Genomic DNA, 25,983 nt, shown 5'->3' on the forward strand with positions numbered 1-25,983 from the left:
TTTCTTTCTTTATCTCTTACAGACACACACTACTCATTCCCCTTCTCTCTGTTTTTCGCAGTTATACACACACACACACACACACACACACACACACACACACACACACACACACACACACACACACACACACACACACACACACACACACACACACACAAAAACACAGAGTGGTGAATCGGGTGAAAGGGAGAGAAATGCCTCTGAGGGAAACCTTGAAACTGCTGTTTACGAACAGAAAACCTCCCCACCACTGCAGTATCTGTCTTATCTTTGCAGCATTCTCATTCTCTTTAAATGTTACATAAATACCTAATTTCCACTGACATTCAAAATGGTTTTAGCAACTGTTTTTTAAATATTCAACAACATATAATATCAGTATAAAGTTCTAAGACTGGAATCATGCAACTTCACATTCAGTTTAAGGCAACAAAATGTATGCAAGGATTTTGCTCCTTTTTATGGATTACCCAGTATCAAAAGAACTGCTGCTCAAAACTGCAGCATTTCATTCACAATAGCTTTTACTCAAACTTTAAAATGCAATGATTAAACCCCTATGTCCCTTCTGATTATGGTAAGAACAAACCAGAGCCGAAAAACTGCAGTATGGGAGTCTCTTGAATATTTCATTTTGTTGTCTTTCAAACATCTTCATGGCCTTTGGTCCAGTGTGGCTCATGGCTGGAGTGGAAATTTCCACCTAGAGACTAACCGCCTACAAGCAGTGTAATGAAGCCTACAGTACCTTGACAACGTAGATGTTGCTTCACTGTGTCAAGTAGGACCTCTATTGGCCAACACGCGCTGCTGCAAGAGGAGCCTCCATTTCTGTAAAGGAAACCAGACACTGCACTATACACCATAAAACATTCAGTTGTTTTAACTAAAAAAAATACAGTGTTTACAACTTGTTTATGTTTCCAGCAGTGATGTTGCACGTGATGTACGCTACTCATCACATTATTGAGTTTTCAAAGCGTGGATAACGAGTTTTCATGCTTCACTTCAACAGGCCAGACATCAATTGATCACTAAATAAAGATCCACAGTAGAGTGCTGATAAGGTAATGAAGGACCTTCTTGAACCTCATTGTTTGCATGCCTCTCCTCATGTCCTGTGGTTGTATTCATGATGTTATGCATTCACAAGGTATAATTAGGCATATAATATAAAGGAGGCAGTATGCGAGAGGGGGAAAGGTCGGCAGCAGACTCTGACAACAGTAACAGTAACGGTTGACAGTTTGGAGAAAAACCAAGTAATTGCAGCTGCAACATATTCTGCTGTGATCTTAATATTAACAAAAGTGACTTTGTATATTGTCATGTTTAATTATATCAGTGCAAAATAGGAAGTTCTCAAGGAAGTCTGGTGTAGACCAGGGATGATAACCTTTATTTATTGAACAAAATATTACAAATGACTAATATTTTGACTTTTTTTTATTATGACTTCATCATTGCTCTTAATACATCTATCCAAGTTCATTCACATGGATTGGCTATGTGGTCTTAAACTTAAATTAAAAATTTGTCTGTTTTACAATCTTTTAAGGTTTAAGGTTTTGGGGAATACTATGTGAACAAGTTGTATAAAGGCTTGTTTGGCTCCAGAATGAGCTGTGTGAAGTCTAATGAATAATTACTGAAGGACTTGATAATCTGGGGTTGTGGAGATGGATAAAAGTGAGGCTACCAGACCTCTGTAGCCTGCTACACATCCCTGCTTAGAGCTAAAACTACTCTTTTATTAAATCCTTGCAGATGCCTTACCATGAGTTGGCCAGGAGATGTCATCATTTCCACTGTCATATGCTTCAATACAGTTAAAAGGGGTACTTCTACAAGAAAGTAGCCTGGGCCTAGTTTGTACTCCAACAACTTTGAAGGATTTATAAGTGACAGATTTAAAAAGAATGGTATGCAGCAAAGGTCGTGATATCCTGACTATTATTCTCTAATATGGGTCAAGCCAATAAAACAGGTCATCCTACATTTCTCATTATGTAACTCACAATCTTTTTGCTAAACTGTGACATGTTCCTGGCTGGTAAATACCCACGTGTTTTAAGCTCTGCACGGCAGCTTGTAGGCTTTCAGTTAAAATTTAACAGTGTCCAAACTCAACCTGACATATTTTCTCAGACTTTAGAAAGCTGTCCCCAGAGTCACAGGAGACATTATACTATAGTTTTAACATGCTAAGTAATAGCAACCATGACAGGTAAACTGTGCTTCATGTGTAAAATCAGTGCCATTTTAGCCATTTTTAGCACAATTGATAGTGGCCAAGTGTTTCCAATCGCTTTGTTTTCCCATTAAATTAATTCTGTTCATCACAGTCAGCACTGTTTTATTGTTTTAAACTTGTGTCTCACTCATAGCTTTAAAGTATGTCATGTAATCTTTACATTGCACAAAACATGCAAGAAAAATGTATGTTTTGTTGAGCTGATGACCTTAAACCCAAATACAGTCCATGTTGGGAGTTTAACCCCTGAATTCCAGATTATTTGTGGGAATCTTTGTTTGCCTTTGTGTGGACACTTTGTTTATAGATTTGAACTCAGGAATTTGATGTCTTTCTATTTTATTTCCTGATTTCTTGTGTTGTGTGTGTGTGTGTGTGTGTGTGTGTGTGTGTTTTGCAGCTTTTAGACACCATAATACAACTGTCTAGGTTAGCCAGATTGCAAGCCTGATAATGAACAATAACCATGACAAATGTATATGAGATATAAGTGAATGGAACAACAAGTGCTACCATTTACTATTATTGATTTGGACCGTAGGCTATATTACTGGGATCATAGTCCCTACTAAATTGATGTCTTCTTTAACCCCACTAATGAAAGTTGACCATTGAGGTTTATTCTACCATAACAGCATCTATTCAGGCCATTGAAATAATTGTAAAATACCACTGAAAGCTTCATTACACAAATTAATTAACTCTATAGGCTAACTGAACCTAATCCTAATCCTAATGACCCTATAACCCTTAAGTAGCCTATATATGCTGGGATGTTCCTTCATTATTTTCTATGAGACCATTTAATTCATAAAATGAAGACATGCACACACCATGTTCTTCAAATACATATTTTATTTAAATTCTATTAAAATGCACTATATAATTTTATTTGCATTATTTATTAACATGGATAAAAATGCATGTTGCCAAATTAACCCATCGTAGCTTATTATCTGCATTAAAAAATAAATCAATCAGCCTTATTATCAGCGATAAATCATTAAATCAGCTCTGCCACCCCTGCTCTATCTCTCTCTGCTCACTCATTTGTAACCACCCACTTGAACCGGAACCGTTTCTCGGGATTTTGCAGCCCTCCCTGTCGGTGTATCGCCCTGACAGCCAGCCACAACACCGATCCTCATACCGATCCGTGCCCGGAGCAGGATGCGTCCTCTTTTACGATGCATGGGATAACGGTGGCAGGTCGGTCCGTTGCATGCATCTGCCATTACCGCTGGAAGTGACATATATTCACCCTGAAGTGAAGTGACAGCCCGTCCGTGGGCGCCGACGATTGACAGGATCCATGGGCTGTAGTGATCTATGGTGACCGGCTGGGCTCGGTGGGATTTGGTGACCCATCGTTTCAGCTCTCTTTTCAGCAATAAAAAAAAGAAAAAAGGATAGTGCACACACAGGCCTACACCTCTTAACCTCCAGGGTGGATAAAGTGGAAAAAAGATGGGGAGCACGACCTCTTGCTGCGTGTCTGCAAGCCCCAAGCTCCGCAGAAATGCCCACTCCAGGCTGGAGTCGTTCCACCAGGAGTCGGAGCTGAGCAGGGAGGAGACGGGATGCAACCTGCAGCACATCAGCGACAGGGAGAACGTCGACGGTAAAAAACTAAACATAAAACATACAACAAAAAACCTGCATAATCCAGAAACAGTATTAATATTCCATTTATCCTGTCAGCGTGGTATATGTGGCTATTATTGGCAAGCAAAATAACTCAAAAGGTCATATAGTAGCCTAATAATAATGTGATGGTGTTCTGTGCATATAGAAGTATATATTAGGTCATTTATAGTGAGTGGGAAAATGCAACAAAACAATATCATCATAAATCACAATAAAGAGAGAGAGAGAGAGAGAGAGAGAGAGAGAGAGAGAGAGAGAGAGGGAGGCTACTTTAAGACACCATATCAAAGGAATATTAGGGACAAAAAGAAATGTCACAGGAATATTATTGGGAAATTGTATTGACTTATGGTCATGTGTGGTTTAAAGGCCATTAAATGTATAGATTGGTATTGAACACAAGGGTGGAAAAGTGTTTTGGATTGGAAATTAGTGCAGGACTTTATATAACCAAAAGAACAAATGGTTAGAGTACTATTTTAAGAGCACTATAACATAGAGAAATAGCCTATGATCCTGTATATGGGAGGACCATTTACATGAAAGGGTCACTAAAACCTACAATAATTGGATATTACAGGCTTTTTAAAAAAATCTGTGGTGATCCTTATAAAATCTACACCGTTCTCGAAGCTGCTGCCTCTGCTCACACTCATCCTCAGTGTAATATTGAGTAATTGGCTGAAATATATTAACCATCAGTGCAGCCGGGCGCATGGAAGAGTCATGTGTGCATTTTTCTCTCCCATGTGTCCTGTAGAGAAATATGGAGCTACAGACAACATCCTGTTCATGAGGGCAGACTCCTTTGTGCTGCTCTTTGTTTTCACCCTGTGCATGAAAGAAACTGCAACTATGGAGCGCAGCCCCCTCCATTGACACATGCTAATATGCATTACAATTGACCCATTCACACTGGAAAGTGTCTACTGAATGGGTTGCTTATTTTCAGCAAGCAGCTAACCATTACATATAAATGGATTTTCTCAGAAACTGTACCAGACCTGTTTTTTGGCTTTCAGAAATTGTGCAGACTTTTTTTCCACATAGATGTATGATTTGAAATGTTGCTTGGCATAATACACCATCTGCCTATATCAGACCAACAATAACCGAAGGCATACCTTGTAACTGTATCAGCATATTAACTCGTTCTGTGGGTTTCAGACGTCAGTGTTGGCTGCATCGGTAGTGACCCTAAATAATGTTGTTTTAAGCTCCAGCGACATAATCACACAAATCAGTTGACTTGCCATTAGAAAGACAGATATTTAAATTAAACTGCATTGTGGACTGGCTTACAAATATGTGTATTGGGTTATGAGAAATGTATTACTTCCCTTTTTTTTTTTAACCATAGTTACTATAAAGTCTTAGTTTACAATGTAGTACCAATTTGATGTAAGATATGGTTATGTAATCATGGATCTGTGTGCCACAAAATCAAACCATCACAAAACCAAAAATCACAAATGATCATGATATAGTGTTTTTTTTCTTATATGGATGTCATATGGATATTGCTAGATTTTTGTGCTACATATCACAACTACTTGACCTTATATTACAGGCATTTATTACATTCAATGTGTGCCCATGATCCTGTAGTTAAAATGATCTAGTTAATTAATTCAGTACCAGTTAATATAACCTATACCTCCAAACCCTGCTTAACCAACTGCATTATCACTTACAACACTCAATATGTATATAGTGATGTAGATGGAGTTGGTGTAACGGGTAGAAAACTCCACTCTGCTCCACCTATGTAACGCTCCACATCCATGCTTGGTGTATTTCAGCTGATATTTGTCTGTGGAGCCGTTTCTAAAAACACCATTGAGCCCATACTCTTTTGAGCCAAGGAACATGTCTCTCAGTACAGCGACGTGTCTCACTGATGTGTTTTTAATAGTTTTTGGACGACAACTATTATAATTTAGGTTTATAGCCAAGATGAATGAGATATATCAGGCTTTGAACAAATTGTTAGTTGGTTTTCTAGTTTGAACATGCAATTGAAAATCCGTGTGCCACAAATTTAAGAAGTCTACAGCCAAATCTTAAACTGGTGATTAATTATTTGCTATTTTGGCCCATTTCTCACTCATGCGCACTATATGTGAAGAGTCTTTCAGTCTCTTAGTTTGTCTTGCAGTAGGTGTGAAATAATCTGGCCCAGTAGTAGAAAACAAAAGGCTTATGTAAGGATTTATGGGTCTTTTGGAACCAAATTCTACAAATGCAGTTACATTCTTTTAGTAGTATCAGAGGAAGTGAACCCCGGACTCTTGTCTTGCTGTCACGCAGTGCTGATTACACATGATTTAAGACTATGAGGGGTCATGGCAACTGGCACACTTCAAAAATTAGTAGGTCATTTTGATTGCACTCAGTCAGCATGGTGGAAGACATTGATTATTGATGTAATTTCCTCTTGTAAACTTGATGAGTATATGAAACTTAGATACTCTACGCCATTTATGGATGCTGTTAACTGGAGTACCCTGTATTACAGTAAGTGGTAATGTTGCTTATATGGATTCAGTATCTCTGGCGTGAGTGGTGTCATATCATTGGAAACATAGCATAGCAAAGTGAACATTTTTGTCTCCTTTTTCATCAAAATGTTTTGCATCATCAGTTTAATAAGATGCATGTATTGTATATTGACTGTTGGGCCAGATGCTCTGTTTACAGGCAAGAAAACAAGCGTCATGAAGCGAATTCAAAGACAAATGATTGACTGTCGATCTATTCTTCTTGAAGGGGATAAAGACGACTCGTGCAGAGAGTGCCGTCTGCTTTATTGGTGCGGTGATTGAAACCGGAGCGTGTCTAATGTTTTGGCTCTGTTATGAGTTCACAGACAGTATGATGGAGATTAGTTGGCTTCATTACGATCTGCACCATCAGAAAAAAAAAACTCCTCATCCCTCCAAAGAAAAGCCCAGGGAGGCAGCTGTGAGCCTGTGTCAGAGCAGATAGGGAAACCTCCAGGGATAGATGATCGCCAAGAATTAACGCCTCAATTTAGAGTATGACGTGCTGCTTTCAGGGACATTATTAGTTCTTAATAGAATGGGCTGGACTTCATGCATTAAAAACTTGGTAAGACTCTATTTGAAGTGCACTATGATGCAAGTACAATTTGATTTGTAGCCCATTAGAATTTCTTCACGTAACAGGAATTGATTGTCCGCATTTAAATCCTTTAGTGGCAGCCAGGTTAACCAGTGCCACTGCCAGAAGCAACGGCAGGACGATGACTCTTAGTGAGCACACACAGGGTTGTTTTTCAATTATTTGATAAGCCACTCGGTCAATAAAACCCCCCTAAATAGTGAATAACGCCAATGTTGATGTTTTCAAATGCTTTTCTCTGATCAACAGTCGAATATGCAGAAAGTATTACATTTACAACAATATAAAACAGAAAAGCGGCCAAACTCTATATTTGACAAGCTCGGACCTGTGACTGTTTGACCTATTAACTTGTTAAGCAACAATTACTGCCAAGTTTTTGGAAATTGCCTAATCGTTTAATTGATGTACCATTCGAGCACTGAACTCCAAAAGCCCCATTTGTCTTCAAGCTAATGCTAACCATTGAGCATACATACATACATACATACATACATACATACATACATACATACATACATACATGTAGAGTAGCTCTAACAAAACAAATAAAGCAATTCATAGCAAGTCATATTTCTCTATTTTATATCATTCACCCTTGAAGCCATGGGGAAAACCACAAGTGATCTGTTGCCAGAAAAGAAAGTCTCAGGTTTCTCCTACAGGGATGCGAATAACTAGAAGACAGCAATTTACAGCAATTAAAAAACAGTGTGTTGATTCACAAAAGTTGTCAGGTTGGATCAGAGTCTTACAAGCTGCTTATTCGGGAATTATTATTTCTTGTTTGGACAAGCTGTCACACATAAAAAGGATTGATTACAGGGTTGAATAAATTATGGTAAACCTGGAAAATGTGTAGACTTTCAAAAATGGTTGTTTACCTTGCATGGAAACATGGTTTTGGTACTTTATTTAAGTGATGAACAGACATTTTAACCCATGCTAGGATGCTATCAGCTGCATCAATAGGGATAAACCATTTTTATCAATTAAAGACAAAATATTCAGTATCATCCATGGACATTCAGTTACTTTACACTAAAACATCACAGTACTGTAACTTGACAGCCATTTTCCTGTCACTCCCAAACAACAGGCAGCTGTGCCTGTTTCTGTGTGCTTTATTATGTCACTTGGGGGGGGGATTATAGGCTTGTAGTCCTAAAACGACCTCCCAGCACCCTCTGTTTTTAAGAACAGATAATCACTTTACTACATAACGCCATCACTTCATCGTCATTGAGGCTTTTAGCTGACTGGGGGCCTTAAAGCCTGTCCAGAGTTAAACCGTTGGCTACAGTTTTGGGAAAGAGCTTAGTTTGGGAGAATGAAGGATTTTGCTGTTTTGCATGGCTTTCATATATTCACTGAGAGGTGCAGTTATTGTGGAAAGACAGTTTTATCAGCATGTGTTCTCACCTTTTGGAGCTATCGGGGTCTTCATGCCACTTTGATGGAGCTAAGCCTTCTGTTCATCATGACAGGATATTTCTAAACTTTAGGCTAAAGCCCTTGCAACATATATTAGTGCTGCATGTTAATAAACTATTCAATAGCCTGTATGTGAATATAACTTACATTTATATGGTAAAATAACTTGTGCTGTGAACCTATTCTGCAGGACTTTGTTAATGTCTTATTGCACATTAAGATAAGATAAGATATTCCTTTATTAGTCCCACAATGGGGAAATTTGCATCATTACATCAGCAGCAATAAGAAAAAGGATAAAGAACAATAAATAATAAGTACAAAAAAACAGTAAGAAGAGTACGTTAGAGTATTTTATTTATTATTATTATACTTATTTATTATTTACACTCCCACTTTGTTTCAGATACGTGAATAAAATTGGATTAGTAAAGTCGTTCAAATCCGTGAAATGGAAAATAAAACGTTCACAGGATGACACACGCTTTTGTATAAGTAGAGACACCAACACAAACCCACCCTGGAGGTGAAAGATGGATGGAGAGAGAGAACGAGACGGAGAGACAAAGCTGTCATATGATCTGCCTCTCTTGACAAAGCCCACTGTGTCTCTCTTTTAAGATGAGTGTTGTTTCAGCGAGGCATCATGCGTCAGCTGATGCTCTTCTATTTAAGTACAGTGCATGGAGGGGTGGAAGGAACATGTCTCCTCCATGGTTTTAGAGCAAACATTGTGCGGTCTGGTGATGCTTGTGTTGTGATTGTTAATTGGTAATTTGGACTGGTTTAAGAGTTGGTTAATGTTAAAGTGAAATGTTATTTTAGAGGTAATGCCTGTGGGTGCTGAAAGCTGATGCTGACAGCTAGAATGTGCCTTGTTTTGCTTCCAAATGACCATTAAGTTAATCATTAAATGTATAATGTATACTACTTGTGGTTATAATTTCATGCTCCACTCATTTGTTAATAAAACAGTGTTACTGATGTGTACAGTAAATGCATGCACATGGTGGGATATTTTAATTTAAGCCCTCGTTTATAGAGTTGAGTGCTCTTCTAGAATAACAGTGTGATATCTACAATCACAGAGTTTATCTTTGCATAGATTAACACATTTGGAGCTCTGGTGGTGCACGTTGGAAATGTGTGACCGATTTCTCACTGTGTTCTCATTTTCAGGTTTCTGACAACTTTTAAGCCTTCGTTCCCCCGCTGGTTGATCTCTCATCTTCAAAATGTCTCAGTTATTATTCTGATTTAGAGACTTTTAAATAATTGAATCTGACTTACCTTCACCTTTTATTCATTCAATTATCTTGTAATTTTTTATGAATCTATTGACATTGGCACGTTACATATCTGTTCTGTTAAGTGCTGCACTAAAAGTGATGGTTGCCTTTTACATGTTCTGTTGCTGTATTTTTTGCTTTTCTTGTTGCTGTTTTTCTTTACAGATTTGCTGTTAAAAGCCTGTAAATTGCTTTAGTCCAGAGGATGACGAAAGAGATTATTGGCTGGTGAAGAGTGAGATGATTGAGTCAAATAAATGGACAAATTTACTTCAAATTAATTAGACATCATGTAAAATCTGGCAGAGTGGTTTCAGACTCAGATTGTCAGAACAAAGGCTGAAGTATTACAGCAATTGAGCAACATAAGCAGTCTGGCAAAGAGTTGAATGCTAGCTTGTGAATATATATACTTGTGCTGATGACTTGATAGCTAAAGGTGGCAGCTGACTGATCAAGTAATATGTTAGAGTGGGAAACACACTGAGGACAACTAGTGGGCAGGTGAGGAATTGCAGGTTAGGGCTGTATTGCATTAAAGAGCGAGCAGGGGAATATGTCAGATGAATCTGACTAATCCATGAATGTTAGTTGTCCTTTATATATACTGCTTTTAAAGCAGCAGCAGCAGCAGTAGTCATGTGCCTCACCAGGAACATATGACTGACCTAGTTTCACATGTTGTCAAGGAGGAAACAACTCTATAAAAAGGGTAGAGTTGGAAATATTCTGAAAAACACCCAAGTCAGTCAATGGAAACTAGAGAATGTGTTTGTTTTGTTTTTTTGGTGGTAAATTATTCCTTTCAGGGTCAGGGTATTCACTGGAGAGGGTCCTTGGTTGATTTATTTGACTAGTAATGAGCAAGTAATTTACTCCACAGTCCCCACCAAGACCATCTCATCCCACTAATTATCACTTCAGAAAGGCGTATTGGCTTTGAGGTGTTGAGGCAGAAAACACTTAAAAGACAGTCTGATTTAAATAAATCCAGGGTTTGGTTTTACAGGAGACTGGCTTTGTTATCAGAGCTGGCAATGTTATAACACTTACGAGAACCACAGAGTTGTCTAGCGTTGTCTAGCGGAATATACATCATCAAACCTGGCTTTTTAACTACCCTCCTAAACAGGGTTAACTGCAGTTTGGCTATAAGTGCATGTCTTGTACACTCATGTCATATTCACATCTTTTGGTTTCAATGTGTCAGAATTGTCACTGCTCATTTTTTACCACCTTTTTTTTGACATTTCAGCTACACCCAATCTGTCACTCTGTTGATACATTTCTGTCCTCTGGCATAAAAAAAAAGTACACACACAGAGCTAATACTGTACTTGTCAAATGTCAAATGATGGAAGATATGAAAGGCAAATAAGAAAAAAAACATCCAATATTTGTATTCCTCTCCATAAGCAAGAAGAAAGCGATAACAGAAACAAGATATGTTAAAAATGCACTTTTGGTTGACTTTATTAGGAAAAAATAGGAAAGACAGTTTCAGTTTATAACTGTTTGGTTCTTTTCATGCTGTGAATCTTGAACATAAAGCTCCTTTTGAACAGGAGCACATTGCTTCATGCAGTATCATTGACCGTACTAGTTCCTTGACGAATCTCTCAGTAACCTTGTGTTTGCTGGGACCTAATCAATTAGGAGGATACTTGGTATAATGAGGACACTGGCTGATCAATCCATTGATTATGCTTCCCTCAGGATTAGAAAGGAGCTATTTTATAAAGATCTTAAGTAGGAAAACGGTGACAACAGCAATAAACTGCATGGAGTTCACAGTTTAATGTGCTCATAATATTTTAAACTTTGAATAAGAAATTGTGATGATAGAAAAGTCTTTTTTTATTCCCCCTTTATGCATAAAAGGTCCAAAAACAGTCAACTAGTTTCACCAAGCTTACTTTTTAAGATAGTTCTCTTTAGGTTTAGTATAACATGCAAAAAGAAGAAAATCTTTAAAATGAAATGAATAAAACTGCTTTTAAAAAGGCAGATCCTGGACATAAAACTAAACAAAAGTATCCAGATAAATCAGTAAGAACAAACAGTAGAATTTAAACTGCAGCAATAACAGTAGGCTATTTGCAACAGTAGTCAAGGTAGAAGTAGTAATATTAGTAATATTTGCAATAAGATTTCTTGTATTATAGTATGACTGTTTGGTAGTATTAGTTGCTGTATTAGAAGCAGTAGTTTTAGCAGCAGTGAAGTAGCCATGTGATGTGTGTGTGTGTGTGTTTGTGTGTGTGTGTGTGTGTGTGTGTGTGTGTGTGTGTGTGTGTGTGTGTGTGTGTGTGTGTGTGTGTGTTTGTGTGTGTGTTGACACAGTATAAAGAGGGGTTACAATAACATTCTCCTCTTGTTTGAAGGGCGACATGATAATGAAGATGAAACAAATGTTGACCACTAGAAATAAGCGCTGAAAAATAAGCCAGATTTTTTTTAATGGACATTGAGATTGATAGTAGTGACACCAACCAATGACGTTAAACTAGAAGTTCAGAATGTTTAATTGGTATTGTAATAATCATTATGCACAGAAAAAAGCTTATTGTTACATTTATCGGTGTCAGAGTAAACGTACCAGTTTTTCATAATATAGATATATTGCTGTATTGTATTACGTCTTTTTTAAATGGTAATTCCCACTCAATATACAGTACCTTTTAACATTACAGGTGAAGCACATTTCAAAGTAATCCAAACTCTCCTCTAAAATGAAACTAGCAGAGATTAACACGCATGATTGAACAGTGAACATCATGTTCATTGACTGCATGGGAGCGAGTCAGGGTTCATTCTTCCACAGCCTGCAACAATAACACTGGGATCACATTCATATCGGTGCACATTGTAGATGTAACAAACTGTTTTCAGAGGCAGGGCTGTGGTAGAGGTGGAAATAACCGCAGTAGGTGGAGCCTAATAACTGCAGCACAAAGAAGAACAATAAAACCTTTGTTTTTTAAACATTTAAAAGTAGCGACTATTTTTTTGATTAATTTGGGACTTGGGTAATTGGGCTTACAAGCAAATACAAAAGTTTCATACAAGATACAGTAGAGGAAACCAATAGTAGGATGTGAGATTCAATCAGACATCTATTGGCAGTTACATGACCAAAAAACTGATCTAAAATAGGCAGATTCAGTGTTAGAACCAAAATAATTTCTTATAGAAGCTCCAATAAAAGATTTTGTCTTGTCTTTTTGTCCTATTTGACTCTTTGAGCCAAATATTTCTTGTAACAAGAATCATGCGTTTGGGTGAGCTGAAGACAATTTTCCACCCTGGTAGACAATAAAGAAATATTCTATTCTATAATCTCAAAATCCATCAAAACCCTGCAAGATGTTTGATTGTTAGACCTGATGTAAAAAAAAAACAAACAAACAGAGGAGCGGAGGGTATTGACACATCCTCATAACTAAACACATTGTGGTAACTGATAGCAGCACGATGAGACTTGACACATGGAAGGATATACTGCGGCTTATTCTGAGACACTGACACAGCATTATGCTCGAGGCAACTACACCCACAATCCAAACCGCAGAATCTAACTCTTGTCACTCAACAGCTCAGTTCGCTGATATGTCCCTTGAGGAAATCATGGATAAAAATGTACAGAAGAGGAAATGCTTGTTATTAGATTTTTGATATAAGAAATTTTGTGGCAATTTAAAAGAAAGGTAAATATTTGGGAACTCTATAGTGCAATTATGGATTGGTCAGTTAAGAGGAGGGTGGGCCTGTTGTCAATTCATTATGTAAGAGCGGCACGGCAGACAGGTAGGCTTGCCAGCTGATAGGTTAGCCAAGCTTCTCCTATTTCTCTGTGCAGATACCTGCCGCAAGTCTTCGTTAAAGTTTACTTGAGGTGGCAGATATCGCATATCAACACTCGACACCGGTTGTGCATTCTGGGAATCCCAGTTGGGAGGCCTAATAGGTGCGGGTCCTGTCAGATTTAGTCAGAAAATGTGTTATCAGTCAGGTTAATCAAAAGTGCTTAACGGATCACGTAAGGCTAAACGTGTACAATCAGATATCTTAAACGAGACAACACAACCTTTGAAATACGCTGTATTTCTTTGAGTGTGATGCCATTCATAATAAAATGTCTCCTTACTTTGTCTGCATAAATCCCACCAGCATGGGTATATTTGTAGTACTGATGCAACAATATCTGCCAATTAAATGGACTGTACTGTACTTACATAGCTCTTTTGTAGTCGTTCTTTTGTCCACTCAAAGCGCTTTTACATTACATGTCATTCACCCATTCATACACATTCATACACCGTTGGCACAGCAACGGGAGCATTTGGGGTTAAGTGTCTTGCCCAAGGACACATCGACATATGAACTGGAGGAGCCGGGAATCGAACCGCCAATCTTCCAATTGGTGGACGCGCTACCTCCTGAGCCACAGCCGCCAATTAGTACTACTTAATATCACTTTTTGCATATAAGGCTGCCAATCATCATGGATTTCCAAGCTGACATGATACTGAATGAATGGTTCATTTATAATATTTGTTATTTTATTATCTGTCATGTTTTTGGAGACTGACCCTACTTTTTTAAAACCTTGCCACGGTCATATAGGTTTACTGATTAAAACCGATTCCTAACACAAGCGTTAAAGTTGGTTTCTCTTGTAGACAGCAGTGAAAAGCAGAGTCAGCTGCCTGTGACTGGCAGCCGTAGACTGACACTCTCGTTTGACACGTCTGTCACATATTTGACACATCAGTGGCAGCTGTCAAATTATTCCTCACAAGTCAAGTCTTTTTTTTTTTTTTTTATCTCTGATGAATGTCATTGTCTATACAGAAATATGTAGAGAAAGGGAGACAAACTTCAACCTGTATGCAGTAGTTTCTATACTGATATTCTCTTTGTATTATCTCATTATTAATTACTAAGGACAATGTGTTCAGAAGATGTAATGACTCAGTATTGTTTTGGCACTAATTTAAGTCAATTGTCAGTGTCTATACACCAAAAAGTACATTTAGCATGACTGTAACCATAGAAACACCCAAAGTATTCCTAATATTTTGTCCACTCCATTTATATACATGAAGCGGCAGAATATTAGGAACATTTTCGTTCCAGTACTACAACACCACCCATTATAATCTTAATAAAGTAGAATTATTACTTTATACATGAAAGAGAGGTTCTACTGGATTGCACAGGTGTTCCTAATAAAGTGCTCTGTGAGTGTAGATATGACATTCAGATAGAAAGAAACTCCACTTGTAGGAATTGTTTTAAGTTTATTCGTGTAAAATAGACATATGTTTGCTATGGAGTTCCATGATTTCATGTGAAACCTTAATCTATCTTTCAAAATGTCTGACCAAAGTGCTTCATTGGGCAGTTGAACAAAAATCAATCATTTCTCTTTCATTTTAAAACCTGTAATAATTATCTCAACTCACAAACACAAACACACAGCGATGAACACACTGAACATGAGCTCAGCCACAGTTTCAGCTCTAATTTGCGAATGTGTTGAAATCGGCCCGGCAGAGTGATACTCCTGATTACTGTTGCATAAGGTGCTAAAAGTCTAATCCAAGCTCAGTCCATTCAGCCTAGTGGGCTGCAGCGTCCAGCTAGAACTAATCAGACGTACTGGACGTGTTTGTGAAAATACCGGGCAACATGTTCTGAAACTGCAGGATTATTGAGGGATCACCGAGTTTGTCAAATCGGACCCAAATGGGCGTTATTAGAGAGCACATTGAGGATACGTTGGGGCAACATGTTCGGAAACTACAGGATTATTGAGGGGTCACTGAGTTTGTCAAATCTGACCCAAATATTAGAGAGCACATTGAGGATTCATTAGGCTAACCTTTCACCAAGGCATCAATCAGCTCGTCACCAGCAGGTGTGTCAAGTGGCCACCACTGCCAAGAGAGAGCTGTCCTTAGAGTTGCCTTACTGAGAGTCTAGAGTAAACACACCAGTTTATAATTACAAAAGGCTGAAGCTAATGGAGTCTTATATAACAGAACTGTAATAAGTCTTACTTTTATGAAAGTTACAATCAGTTTTTGTTGAAAGTTAAATGGACAAAATATAAGAAACACATTTCAGGCACTTACAAATAATTCCTCCCAAACGAACTTTAATACATAATTCCTGCAGTTTTTTTTCCATCTTTCTCATATGTATTTTCATCCATAAAACTTGTTTCTGCTGATGCACAAAAGTATTTTATCTGTAAAATTAAAATTAATCCGGAAAAGAAAAATCAACCAATCTGTTTTGGAAAACTTGTCATGACCTATGCGTTTTTTTCTGTCCTAACAGTCATGAAACTGCTGCAGCACCATCAGCTGAACAGAGCTGAATCCTCCAGCATGGTCTGAGTAGAAAGAGGATCCTGTTAGAAAGACAGTACATTTATCTGGATTTAAAGTTATAATGTTTAAGGAACAACCCCAAAATGACCAGAAGTGTAGTGAGGAATAGTTTTTTTATTATTCATCTTATTGCAATTCGGTCTGTAATACAGTAAGTCATCCTACAGCTGCTGTCACTGAGACAGATGACTGGTGGTGCTGCTCTCCCAACGACTGCCTGGTAATCAAATAGCCTGGATCTTAATCTGTGTCTGGAACAGTCATATCGTAGGAGTCACAACGTTTGGCAGAGAGGACTGCATGCCAGGCATTTTTTAAATGCTGAAATCACCACTTTGGAAGCATCTCACTTGATGGAGAACACCACTGGAGGACTGAAATGTGTAGTTTAGGGCATATGCACTAAATACTAAGACTACTGTGCTATTGTTGAGAGTTATGCTGCTTTGTCAGCAAGACCTCTGTGGAAAATATGTTTTTTACTTTATTAGAAAAACATGAGAGAAACTGAGGGGTTGTTAAGATGATAGATGTTGCGTTTCCGCACAAAAATCAGGGTAGCTACTGTTATCTGCAAGGAAACAAAGCATTTATGGCATGTGGGATGAAGGCACATATTTTCAGAGTGCTTCCCTCGTGCTTTATAATATGCACAAACGCACACAAGTCTGTGGCTGGCTCATGCCTTCAGGCCACAGTGCAGTCCAGATTAGCTCTCGGTGGGAGCATGAATCATGCTTGGATGTGTTTGTGAGTGCAGAGGAACAAAAACTAAGCGCACAGCCACACAAAAGGGAGAACGCATTGAACAATGCACGGTAGTCTTTACAGAGAAATGGCGTGAGTGCAGAAAACATGTTGAGAGTTTGTTTGAACACAAAATACTCACACATTTATTTATTTATTTTATCTTGCTTTATACAATAACAAGACTGCTAACTTCTGTATACATGCTCAATGTTAGCGTGCTGATGTTTAGCAGGTACTGTATAATGTTTGCAACAATGTCCTGACAATTAATCTTACGGGTATGATGAATGTCATGTCAGAAAATGCCATCGTAATTCATGCTTTTTTCGAGACATATCACTTAAAACCAAAAATGTCAAGCTGCTGGTGCTGCTAGATGAAAAGGAGATAAGACAAAAGTCATCTATATTCATTGTTTGGGATGACAAAACTTCTTGGTAATCAAGCCAATATTTGTGGAGATATTTCTGTCTGGAATAAAGTACCAACTAATCACCCAACATCCCTCAAGTTCTGCCAACCCTAAAGTTCAACAGCTAGCATGGCTAACATGTTTTAGAGCTGGATTTTTCATAGTCTGAGACTTTTGGCCTTCTCTCAGCTAGTTAGCCAGTTTACTTGCTTAATTTTGCTCAATTCCTTTTGGATCATGATTGTTATTTGATCCCATGCATAGACATTTAACAATTGCACTAAAATTGAGCCCTTTTGATAACTAATGTAATATTTGTTCACTTCCATTCACTGCCTTGAAACTGATTGAGCTTCCATAGGGCAGGCCCAGCTCTGTTTTAGAGCATGAATCATTTGACTTTTTAGATTATTTAGCAATAAACATCAGCAATTTTCTGAATGAACTCCATCATTCTGTGATCACACTGTCACCAAAGCATAACTTATGTCATTTCCTATGTTTTCTCCTCGGTGAAAAACTTCTAATCCCCAATAAAGCTGTTTTATAGCACATTACTCAAGTTTGAAATCTTAAAGGTGAGGAAATTGTTGAGTCACTGGTGATGATCAACAAGCCAATCCTCTCTCTACAGACTAATGTGGTTATTTTGTGTCGGACAGGAACAACTTCACTGATTACCCCTCTAATACATAAACAATATCCGTTGCTGTACTGTAATTACAGCGAAAGGACATCAATGGAGTCAATTATTATATCATGAAGTGACGCATACACTTTTGTGTTTTGACAGAGTTGAATATGGAGTATAATCCATCAGACCATCCGCGGGCCAGCACCATATTCCTCAGCAAGTCCCAAAATGATGGTGAGTCGCTCTGCTTTATAGACTTTGACTGTTTTATCAATTTTTAATTGGTTCTTTGAATGAGAACATGATTTAAAACCCCATAAGTGCCACAAAGTTATTCTGTCTGAGTTTGGGTAAGACCCATTTGCCTTATTTTGACATGCTGCACTGTGATTACCACCAAACACACTGACCAAGAACCTCACATGTAATCAAGATAATGAGGATATGGAAGAAAAAAAGTTTGGGATTTTCCACTAAGACATACTCTATGAGCTCACAGCTGTTTCTTTGTGGCTAGCTGATGTCTGTTAATTTATGCAGTTGCCCCGAGGCGTCTGACTGAAAGCTTTAGCATCCTTTGGAAGGGTTTGGTCAAACTGCGACAGAGGAAAAATTAACATGTCTCTAAAAGCCATAAACACAACAGCATGAGATCTTCATTTTCTTTAGAAGGCCTGGAGAACAAACAGCATTACAAGACTGTCTGTGTGATGTTGAAAAAGAGAAAAACAGCATCTGATAAATGCCTTTTCCTGTTTAATTAAATCCTTAGCGTCAGAGACATGCTGATATTAGACACATGGTGCATCATCGTATTGCATCATCATATTGGGCAATATTTTTTATGTCTGAAGTGATAAATGAAACAGGATGTAATCTTTCTTAGATAAAAATTACAGAGTGACTATCGTTGCCTGTCTTCTGTAATATTTAGTCTTATCTTGAGAAAATAAAGTCACATGTTGGTAGCCTTCCTGCTCCTGCTCTAACCCTAACCCTAACCCTAACCCTAACCCTAACCCTAACCCTAACCCTAACCCTAACCCTAACCCTGCTCATTATTTTATCTGTTTTTTTAAAAATCAACAAATCCCCTGAAGAGACCAAAGCAACAGTAAATTAATCCCACTAACAAGCGCCACGTTTTCACTTAATTTAAAGCCTTTTGAGCTGCATTTCTTCTATGAAAGGACCTATTAATGAACACTTACAGTTTATAAAATAATCATAATGCTAACTTGTAAGTGACAATTTGGTCTTTTCATGGTTTTTGTTCATTATAAACATATTTAACTGATCATTTTGGGCATCTGAATTTTTTGTGCCTCACCACAAAATGTGTCTGTGAATTGATGAAGTATTGATTGCTACTGCTGAAAGTAGTCTATATTTATTTTAGTACTTTCTAATCAGTGGTTCTGTAATAAGACGATCTTTTGGTTCCTCTTTTTTCAGAGGTGCCAAGTAGGAATGGTGAGTAGTCTTGAATGTGACGTTAACTCCCTCTAGTGGTCTAATAATGCCTCTTCATCCTGTCAGTTTTCTTTTTGGGTGTTTCTCTCTACTTTCTAAGATTTTCCTCAACTGTGACTTCTAATCACGTAAAAAATGTATAAGTTAAGTGTGTTAACTTCATGCTGTGTTTTGCTTCTTGTGATAAGTGTGTGTCACTGGTTCATAACTGCAGTGGTTTGATAGCACTGGAGAAATATAGGTTTATGGCCAAACCTTTCTTTGTTTTTGCAGTGCGTGAAAAACGAAAGAGCCTCTTCATCAATAATGTGAGTCTGAGATTTTGTTTTACCATGTCAGTAAATTTTAATTCTGAAAACTGTCTCAAACTTTTCAACTACTTCATAGTTTTCACTCAAATCGAGCAGATATTTGTTGTATTTTTAATGAACTACATGCTGTGTGCAAAACAATCTGAAAATGTAAACAGTCACATTCTCCTCATCCCCCCTGTGGATGACACCCTAGTACGCTTTATGTGGGTCAGTAAAAACATGTACACTCTAATAACAGTCACTCCGTGTGTGTGTGTGTGTGTGTGTGTGTGTGTGTGTGTGTGTGTGTGTGTGTGTGTGTGTGTGTGTGTGTGTGTGTGTGTGTGTGTGTGTGTGTGTGTGTGTGTGTGTGTAGCACGGAACGACAAGGCGGAAATACAGCTCCTGCTCCACCATCTTTCTAGATGACAACACGGTCAGCCAGCCCAACCTCAAATATACCATCAAATGGTAAAAACAATGAAATATAAACCCGGTCACAATGACATATCTGTTAATATTTATGCCATTCATTTAAACATAAATATGTATTTTCTCTTTATAGTGTTTCACTGGCAATTTACTATCACATTAAAAACAGGTGAGTTTCCTTCTTTTTTTAAAATTGTTATTCAGTTGGTTGTAATCTGCAACCTCACTGCTAGATGCCACTTAACCCTCCACACTGGTCCTTTAAATTTGTCTTAGACTAAATACTTGAATGACAGGGTGAAAGTAACCTTTAACTTGTTGTGTCTCCTTCCAGGGACACAGAAGGAGGAATGCTGCTAGATATCTTTGATGAGAAGCTTCATCCTCTTTCAGTAAGACACCCAATTTCATTAGATTGCAATTTTGCACATTTTGTTAGTATTGGGTCTGGATTTATTGTTATTGTGCTTTTTATTTGTATCCTTCCTTCATTCTACCTGTCTTCTTCCCTCATTCCTTCCCTATTTGTCTTCCCCTCCTCTAATCACCCAATTATTTCATTATATTACTACCTTACTCTTGTCATATTTTTATTCTTCTATATTGAGTCTGTGGGTGCAAATGTAACGACAAATGTTTGTTTGCTTGCACACTTGGCTAATAAACAGATTCTGATTCTAGTTTCCTTCTCTCTCGTCTTCTCTGTACTGTCAGAAAACTGAAGTGCCGCTAGACTACGACCAACAGGACCCAGAGCAGAAGCAGATCTATCGGTTCGTCAGGACGTTGTTCAGCGCTGCTCAGCTCACGGCCGAGTGTGCCATCGTCACACTGGTAAGACTTTTGAACTCCCTCTATTCTCCACCATAACATACATCAGACACACATTGTGAGTCTTGTCTTATATAATAAATAAAGTGAAAGCATAATTTAATTAAGTATTTCCTGGAGGTCTTACTACGATACAAACATGAACTCTACCAAAACTTAAGCATTCATACAAAATGAACATAAATCATGAGTATTTCTTGAGCTTTTCTAAGAGGTAAGCTGGACCTGACTTGAACTGTAGCTTCACACACAGAAACACATGCAGCTTCTGTTTAGCCCTCAGGGAAAACTGCATCCTGATGTGGTGAGACAAGCCAGGGATGTGTGTAAATTGGTGATGTTGACTGCACATCCAAAAACCCACGTTGTCTCTCTGTGTGTGTGTGTGTGTGTGTGTGTGTGTGTGTGTGTGTGTGTGTGTGTGTGTGTGTGTGTGTGTGTGTGTGTGTGTGTGTGTGTGTGTGTGTGTGTGTGTGTGTGTGTGTGAGTAGATCCTTGATAAATGTAGGATGTCAGACAGAAAAGAGTGAATGTATTCCTCTTGACACCATTTTAACTCATACCTTGCCTTTAATTTTGAAAATGTGTTTTGCATTTGTTAGTCTTTTTAAGTGATTTGTTACTCTTACTTTCATATCTACTGCTACCTCAGTCAAGAGTGTATAAATGGTCAGGTTTTAAGAGTATATGTGATTGCGTAGGTCTATCTGGAGAGGCTCCTGACGTATGCAGAGATCGACATCTGCCCAGGGAACTGGAAGAGAATCGTTCTGGGTGCCATCTTGCTGGCCTCTAAGGTCTGGGACGACCAGGCCGTCTGGAACGTCGACTACTGCCAGATCCTGAAGGACATCACAGTGGAGGACATGTAAGTGGACCGCATCGAGGGACGCCTGGTGGAATATGAAAAACTGATACTGACATTTTAATCTGTTATCACCTCAACAAATGTGCTTTGCATTAAGTTTAAAGCCTTTGGTTTAGGATTAAGATTTATATCAGGATTAGATCAGAGTAGGAACAAAAAGGAGGATGATGATGAAACCCTTTGAGATGTTTTTTTCTGGCCTTGGGTTTTGACCAAAGAGCCATTGGTATTAATCCCTAGACAGGCTAAACAGAATGAGGGAAGAAAATGAAAATCACTGAGCCCAGTTATTGTTGAGTCCTTGAGCCAAGCACGTGACCTCCAGGCTGTGTGTGTGTGTGTGTGTGTGTGTGTGTGTGTGTGTGTGTGTGTGTGTGTGTGTGTGTGTGTGTGTGTGTGTAGCTGTATAGTATGAATGTGATTCAGGATGGGACTGAAAATGAATAAAAGAGGAATGCCTGCTCACTCAGTCGTTTACAACTGATATATGAGCATGTCTATATTCTTTATGTCTTACAGTTTTATTTTTTATGTTAGACTACTTCCAAGGTAAGGGCATTGGAAATAAACACAGCCAAGTAAAATAAAAAAAGTTTCATTTTCTAGATAAAACCATAGGCTTGCACTGATATTCTCTATCTATTGAGGGTCATGAATGAACTTTCTCTCCGACAGGAATGAGCTGGAGCGCCAGTTTCTAGAGCTGCTGCAGTTTAATATCAACGTGCCCTCCAGTGTGTACGCCAAGTATTACTTTGACCTGCGATCACTTTCAGAGTCAAACAACCTCAGCTTCCCTCTGGAGCCACTCAGCAGGGACAAGGCCGGAAAACTAGAGGTTAGAAGCTTCCGTTCAGCAGTTCATCCCATCCACCCAAACTATTACTATCTTTGTGTTGTTCTCTATAAATTTCAAACATGTGTGGTGGAAATATAATATTTGGAAAAATGTAACTCCTGTGGTGTTCCTAGTACTGTTGGTAGAAAAGGGGCTATAGATTACACTCATTTTCTCCAGGACTGTGTCACAAAATCTTAAACCATCCGAATAATTTAAAAGATGCTAGAATTGCATTAAAATTCAACACATGATGGCTTTAATATAATAATAATAATCCAGAACAAGAACCACTACAAACCAAAATTGTTGAATGTGACGCACTTCATCTCTGAAGAACATTAGTTAATGATCGCAGATTACAGGAAAATGGAAGTGCAATTTTGTATCCTTCAATAAAAGTATTTTTTTAATGCCATCTCTTCAGGCTATTTCCAGGCTATGTGATGACAAGTACAAGGACGTGCGTAGAGCTGCCAGGAAGCGATCGGCCAGCGTGGACAATCTATGTGGGATCAGATGGGTTCCTGCAATCCTTTCCTAACCACTATTAAACTGCCATATACTGAACACTGGCATCGAGCTACAGACACTGGCCAGATGAAAAAACTGAAAAAGCACAGTGGAAACAGATCGGCATGATCCTCTGTCTAGCCAGAGAACTGCAGTTTGGATATCACAATATGGGACTCCACATTGTGAAAGTGATTTTTAACACCTGAAACCAATCTCTGAACCTCATATCTTCAAATCGGAGGACAGAAACACATCTGAACATTTTGGAAGGTGGGTGAGGTGAACTCCAGAGAGGTTTCTAACGTCAATATGATGCCTTCATAGTGCCTCAACTTTTCTGTACATGAAGACACAAAGAGAGAACAGAGTCGCTGGTTGTGGAGGAAAAACCTGGCTTTGGACCAAACAATGAAGACCTGGACAAGTCAGCCTCAAAAAGCACTTAGGACATGGCATTGTGAACATGTCTTAATGTAAAAACTCATGTTCATATTTCTGGTTTCGTCCAGACTATCTGTGTCTGGCCTAATTAGAAAGATCTGACATACAGTAACCTGCCTTTGACATGGCACTGCAACTTTACAATGAAGAATATTATTTATTTCACTTTTTTATTTGAACATTTCAAGTTGCAGCTGCCTGAACCCGCAGTAACTGCAGAATTCAAAACAAACAAACACTAGTGTAGCACAGGAATTTCTACCGTGTTCTCAAGTTTTCTTCTTTGGGAACCTTTATAATCAAGGTTTACAGTATTTCTAGCGTACCTCTTCATACTCAGGTAGTCTGTTTAATATTTTGAGTTATAGTGATGACCCCCAGTTTGAGTAATACTGAAGGTTGAGTTATGAAGAGTGACAAACTTGGCAACTGGAAAGGGCCAGAATGAATAAAGAATTGTGACAACATTCCCACAGATATCAGTACATTCGCATATTGGGGATATACACGGTCAAACAGTATAGACCAGGGTGTTTTCCAGAGGTTCTGATCCAGTTTTGAGTACATGCCACCATTTTTTTCCTCTCAAGACAACTCAATTTTTATGTGCACAGAGGTTTTGAGCAGCATAAAGCAGCCTCTCCGCTGACATCTAGTGGATTGTGTAAGTATTGCAGAAAAGAATCCAGGTTGTGATTCAGAGTGGAGATTTCTGCCTCCACTTCAATACATTAGAGATTAATGAAACTATGTTTGTGCTGCTGACAGGATTGAAAAAATTACATTTAAGAATTCAACATTAACACGACTTTCCCAAAACAGTGTCAATGTTAATCAGTAGACCATCGCTATGAATGGTTTTCATGTTCAGTAGAAAGTAATTACAATGAAAACTGTGATGGTCGGATATCTTTACATTGTGGAAATAAAACATAGCCAGGTACTGCACCACTAGAATTTTTTTTTTCTTTTTTGGGGGTTGAACCAACTTTTTACAGGCACAAACACCCATAATTTGTAGGAGGGCACATGGGGGGTCCTGATGAGGAAATGCACATGCAGTTGTTTTCTTTTGCACCAGTGTCGCTGCACCTTCAAAATAAATTCAGCACCAAAATAGGTTACTGAAAAACAAACTCTTTGGTCACATGCTTTTGCTACTCAATTCTGGAAAAAATAAAACCTACTTAGAGGTAAAGCCTTGGTATATTACTCTGACAAAATACATTCTGCAGTGGATACTGGTGAGGAGGAGAGGTTCATTTTATTCATTCAGTATTATTAAGCTACAGTACATGACACATGGTACAATATGTTGCATCCTCAGACTACTGGAAAAAATCTGAAATGAAAAATGGCTGATACCCCAGTGTCTTTATTTCCCGGCTGACCCCTTTCACAATGCTGCCACTGAACAAACTGTTTGATTGCTGTTCATAATTTAACTTGGATTGAAAGAGTATATCCATACATACAGATCTCTCTGGGATACGGTGTTTCTACAAACCCTGTCAAAGTTCCAATAAAACTAAAAATGGCATGGTGTAAACCAAGCAAAGCTGTTTTTCTGAGCTCAAATTTTGGAATATACCAGATCACAAGACAGTATCACTTGCTGTACGAAAGGAAACTGATTGGTTCGGACCAACAGTCTTCTCTATTGTTTCTAGCAGATGTTTTTTCTTTTTTTTTTGTTAGAAACATCAAGCTGTCACGGGTATGATCTACTAGTGATCTACTGTCACTAGTGTGTGACCAACAACACTATGTACTCTGCAAGCGTATGCCTGGATAAAGGCATATGCTGTAGTGTATATCCCAATATAGTCAGGATCATTCAGGATCAGTAAAAGGATACTGAATAAGTCACTTAGGGTGTGTTAATTCAAGACAAAGATAAACTTTGATTGCCTTTAAATTTCAGGGACATCCTTTTTGCTATTTGTGAATACTAACCAAACAAATTTAAAATAAATAAATAGCACACTTGTCTTCTTGTCAGTGAGTTCTCATCATGAACTGAGGTGAATTCTGTAAAGATAAACTCTGATTGCTGAGCCAAGTACTTAATTCTGTTGAAACTGCTGACAAATGTATTATTTTTTATTTCCATTGTGCATCTAATTTCAATCTAATTGCTATCAGCAAATCGACTGATCAGGTTTTCATGTTTTTTCCCCCTAATTTCTCTGAAAACTAAAGCAGTAACATAATAACTTTGCAAATTAAACTTTGTACAGTGTATAAACAGTTTAAACAGCTGAGATGACATAATGGTGAATTATTTATGGATGTGTTGACTTGTGTTTTTTAATAAAAGAAA

At 38.1% G+C, this 25,983-nt stretch overlaps 1 protein-coding gene across 2 annotated transcripts; it reads left to right on the forward strand.

Moving 5' to 3' along the window:
- Positions 1-3,398: 3,398 nt before the first annotated feature.
- On the forward strand, positions 3,399-25,983 carry LOC133990969 (cyclin-Y-like). 2 transcript variants are annotated; one of them, XM_062429408.1, is made up of 11 exons: positions 3,399-3,878; positions 18,128-18,202; positions 19,424-19,441; positions 19,715-19,749; positions 20,111-20,205; positions 20,300-20,335; positions 20,501-20,558; positions 20,881-21,000; positions 21,699-21,865; positions 22,541-22,703; positions 23,131-25,983. In XM_062429408.1, the coding sequence occupies exons 1-11, from the start codon at positions 3,725-3,727 to the stop codon at positions 23,245-23,247; spliced, it is 1,038 nt and encodes a 345-aa protein (XP_062285392.1). In that variant the 5' UTR covers positions 3,399-3,724; the 3' UTR covers positions 23,248-25,983. The 2 variants fall into 2 exon arrangements, with proteins under 2 accessions (XP_062285392.1, XP_062285393.1); XM_062429409.1 differs by lacking the exon at positions 19,424-19,441.

Source organism: Scomber scombrus, chromosome 11 (genome assembly GCF_963691925.1).
Source record: "Scomber scombrus chromosome 11, fScoSco1.1, whole genome shotgun sequence".
Lineage (NCBI taxonomy): Eukaryota > Metazoa > Chordata > Actinopteri > Scombriformes > Scombridae > Scomber > Scomber scombrus.

Bases quoted from the DNA above. Each gene is read 5' to 3' on its own strand.
- LOC133990969 (XM_062429408.1), top strand. From the start codon at position 3,725: ATGGGGAGCACGACCTCTTGCTGCGTGTCTGCAAGCCCCAAGCTCCGC. The intron at 3,879-18,127 runs GTAAAAAACTAA...GTGTTTTGACAG, and splicing joins CGACAGGGAGAACGTCGACG to AGTTGAATATGGAGTATAAT. The intron at 20,336-20,500 runs GTGAGTTTCCTT...GTCTCCTTCCAG, and splicing joins TACTATCACATTAAAAACAG to GGACACAGAAGGAGGAATGC.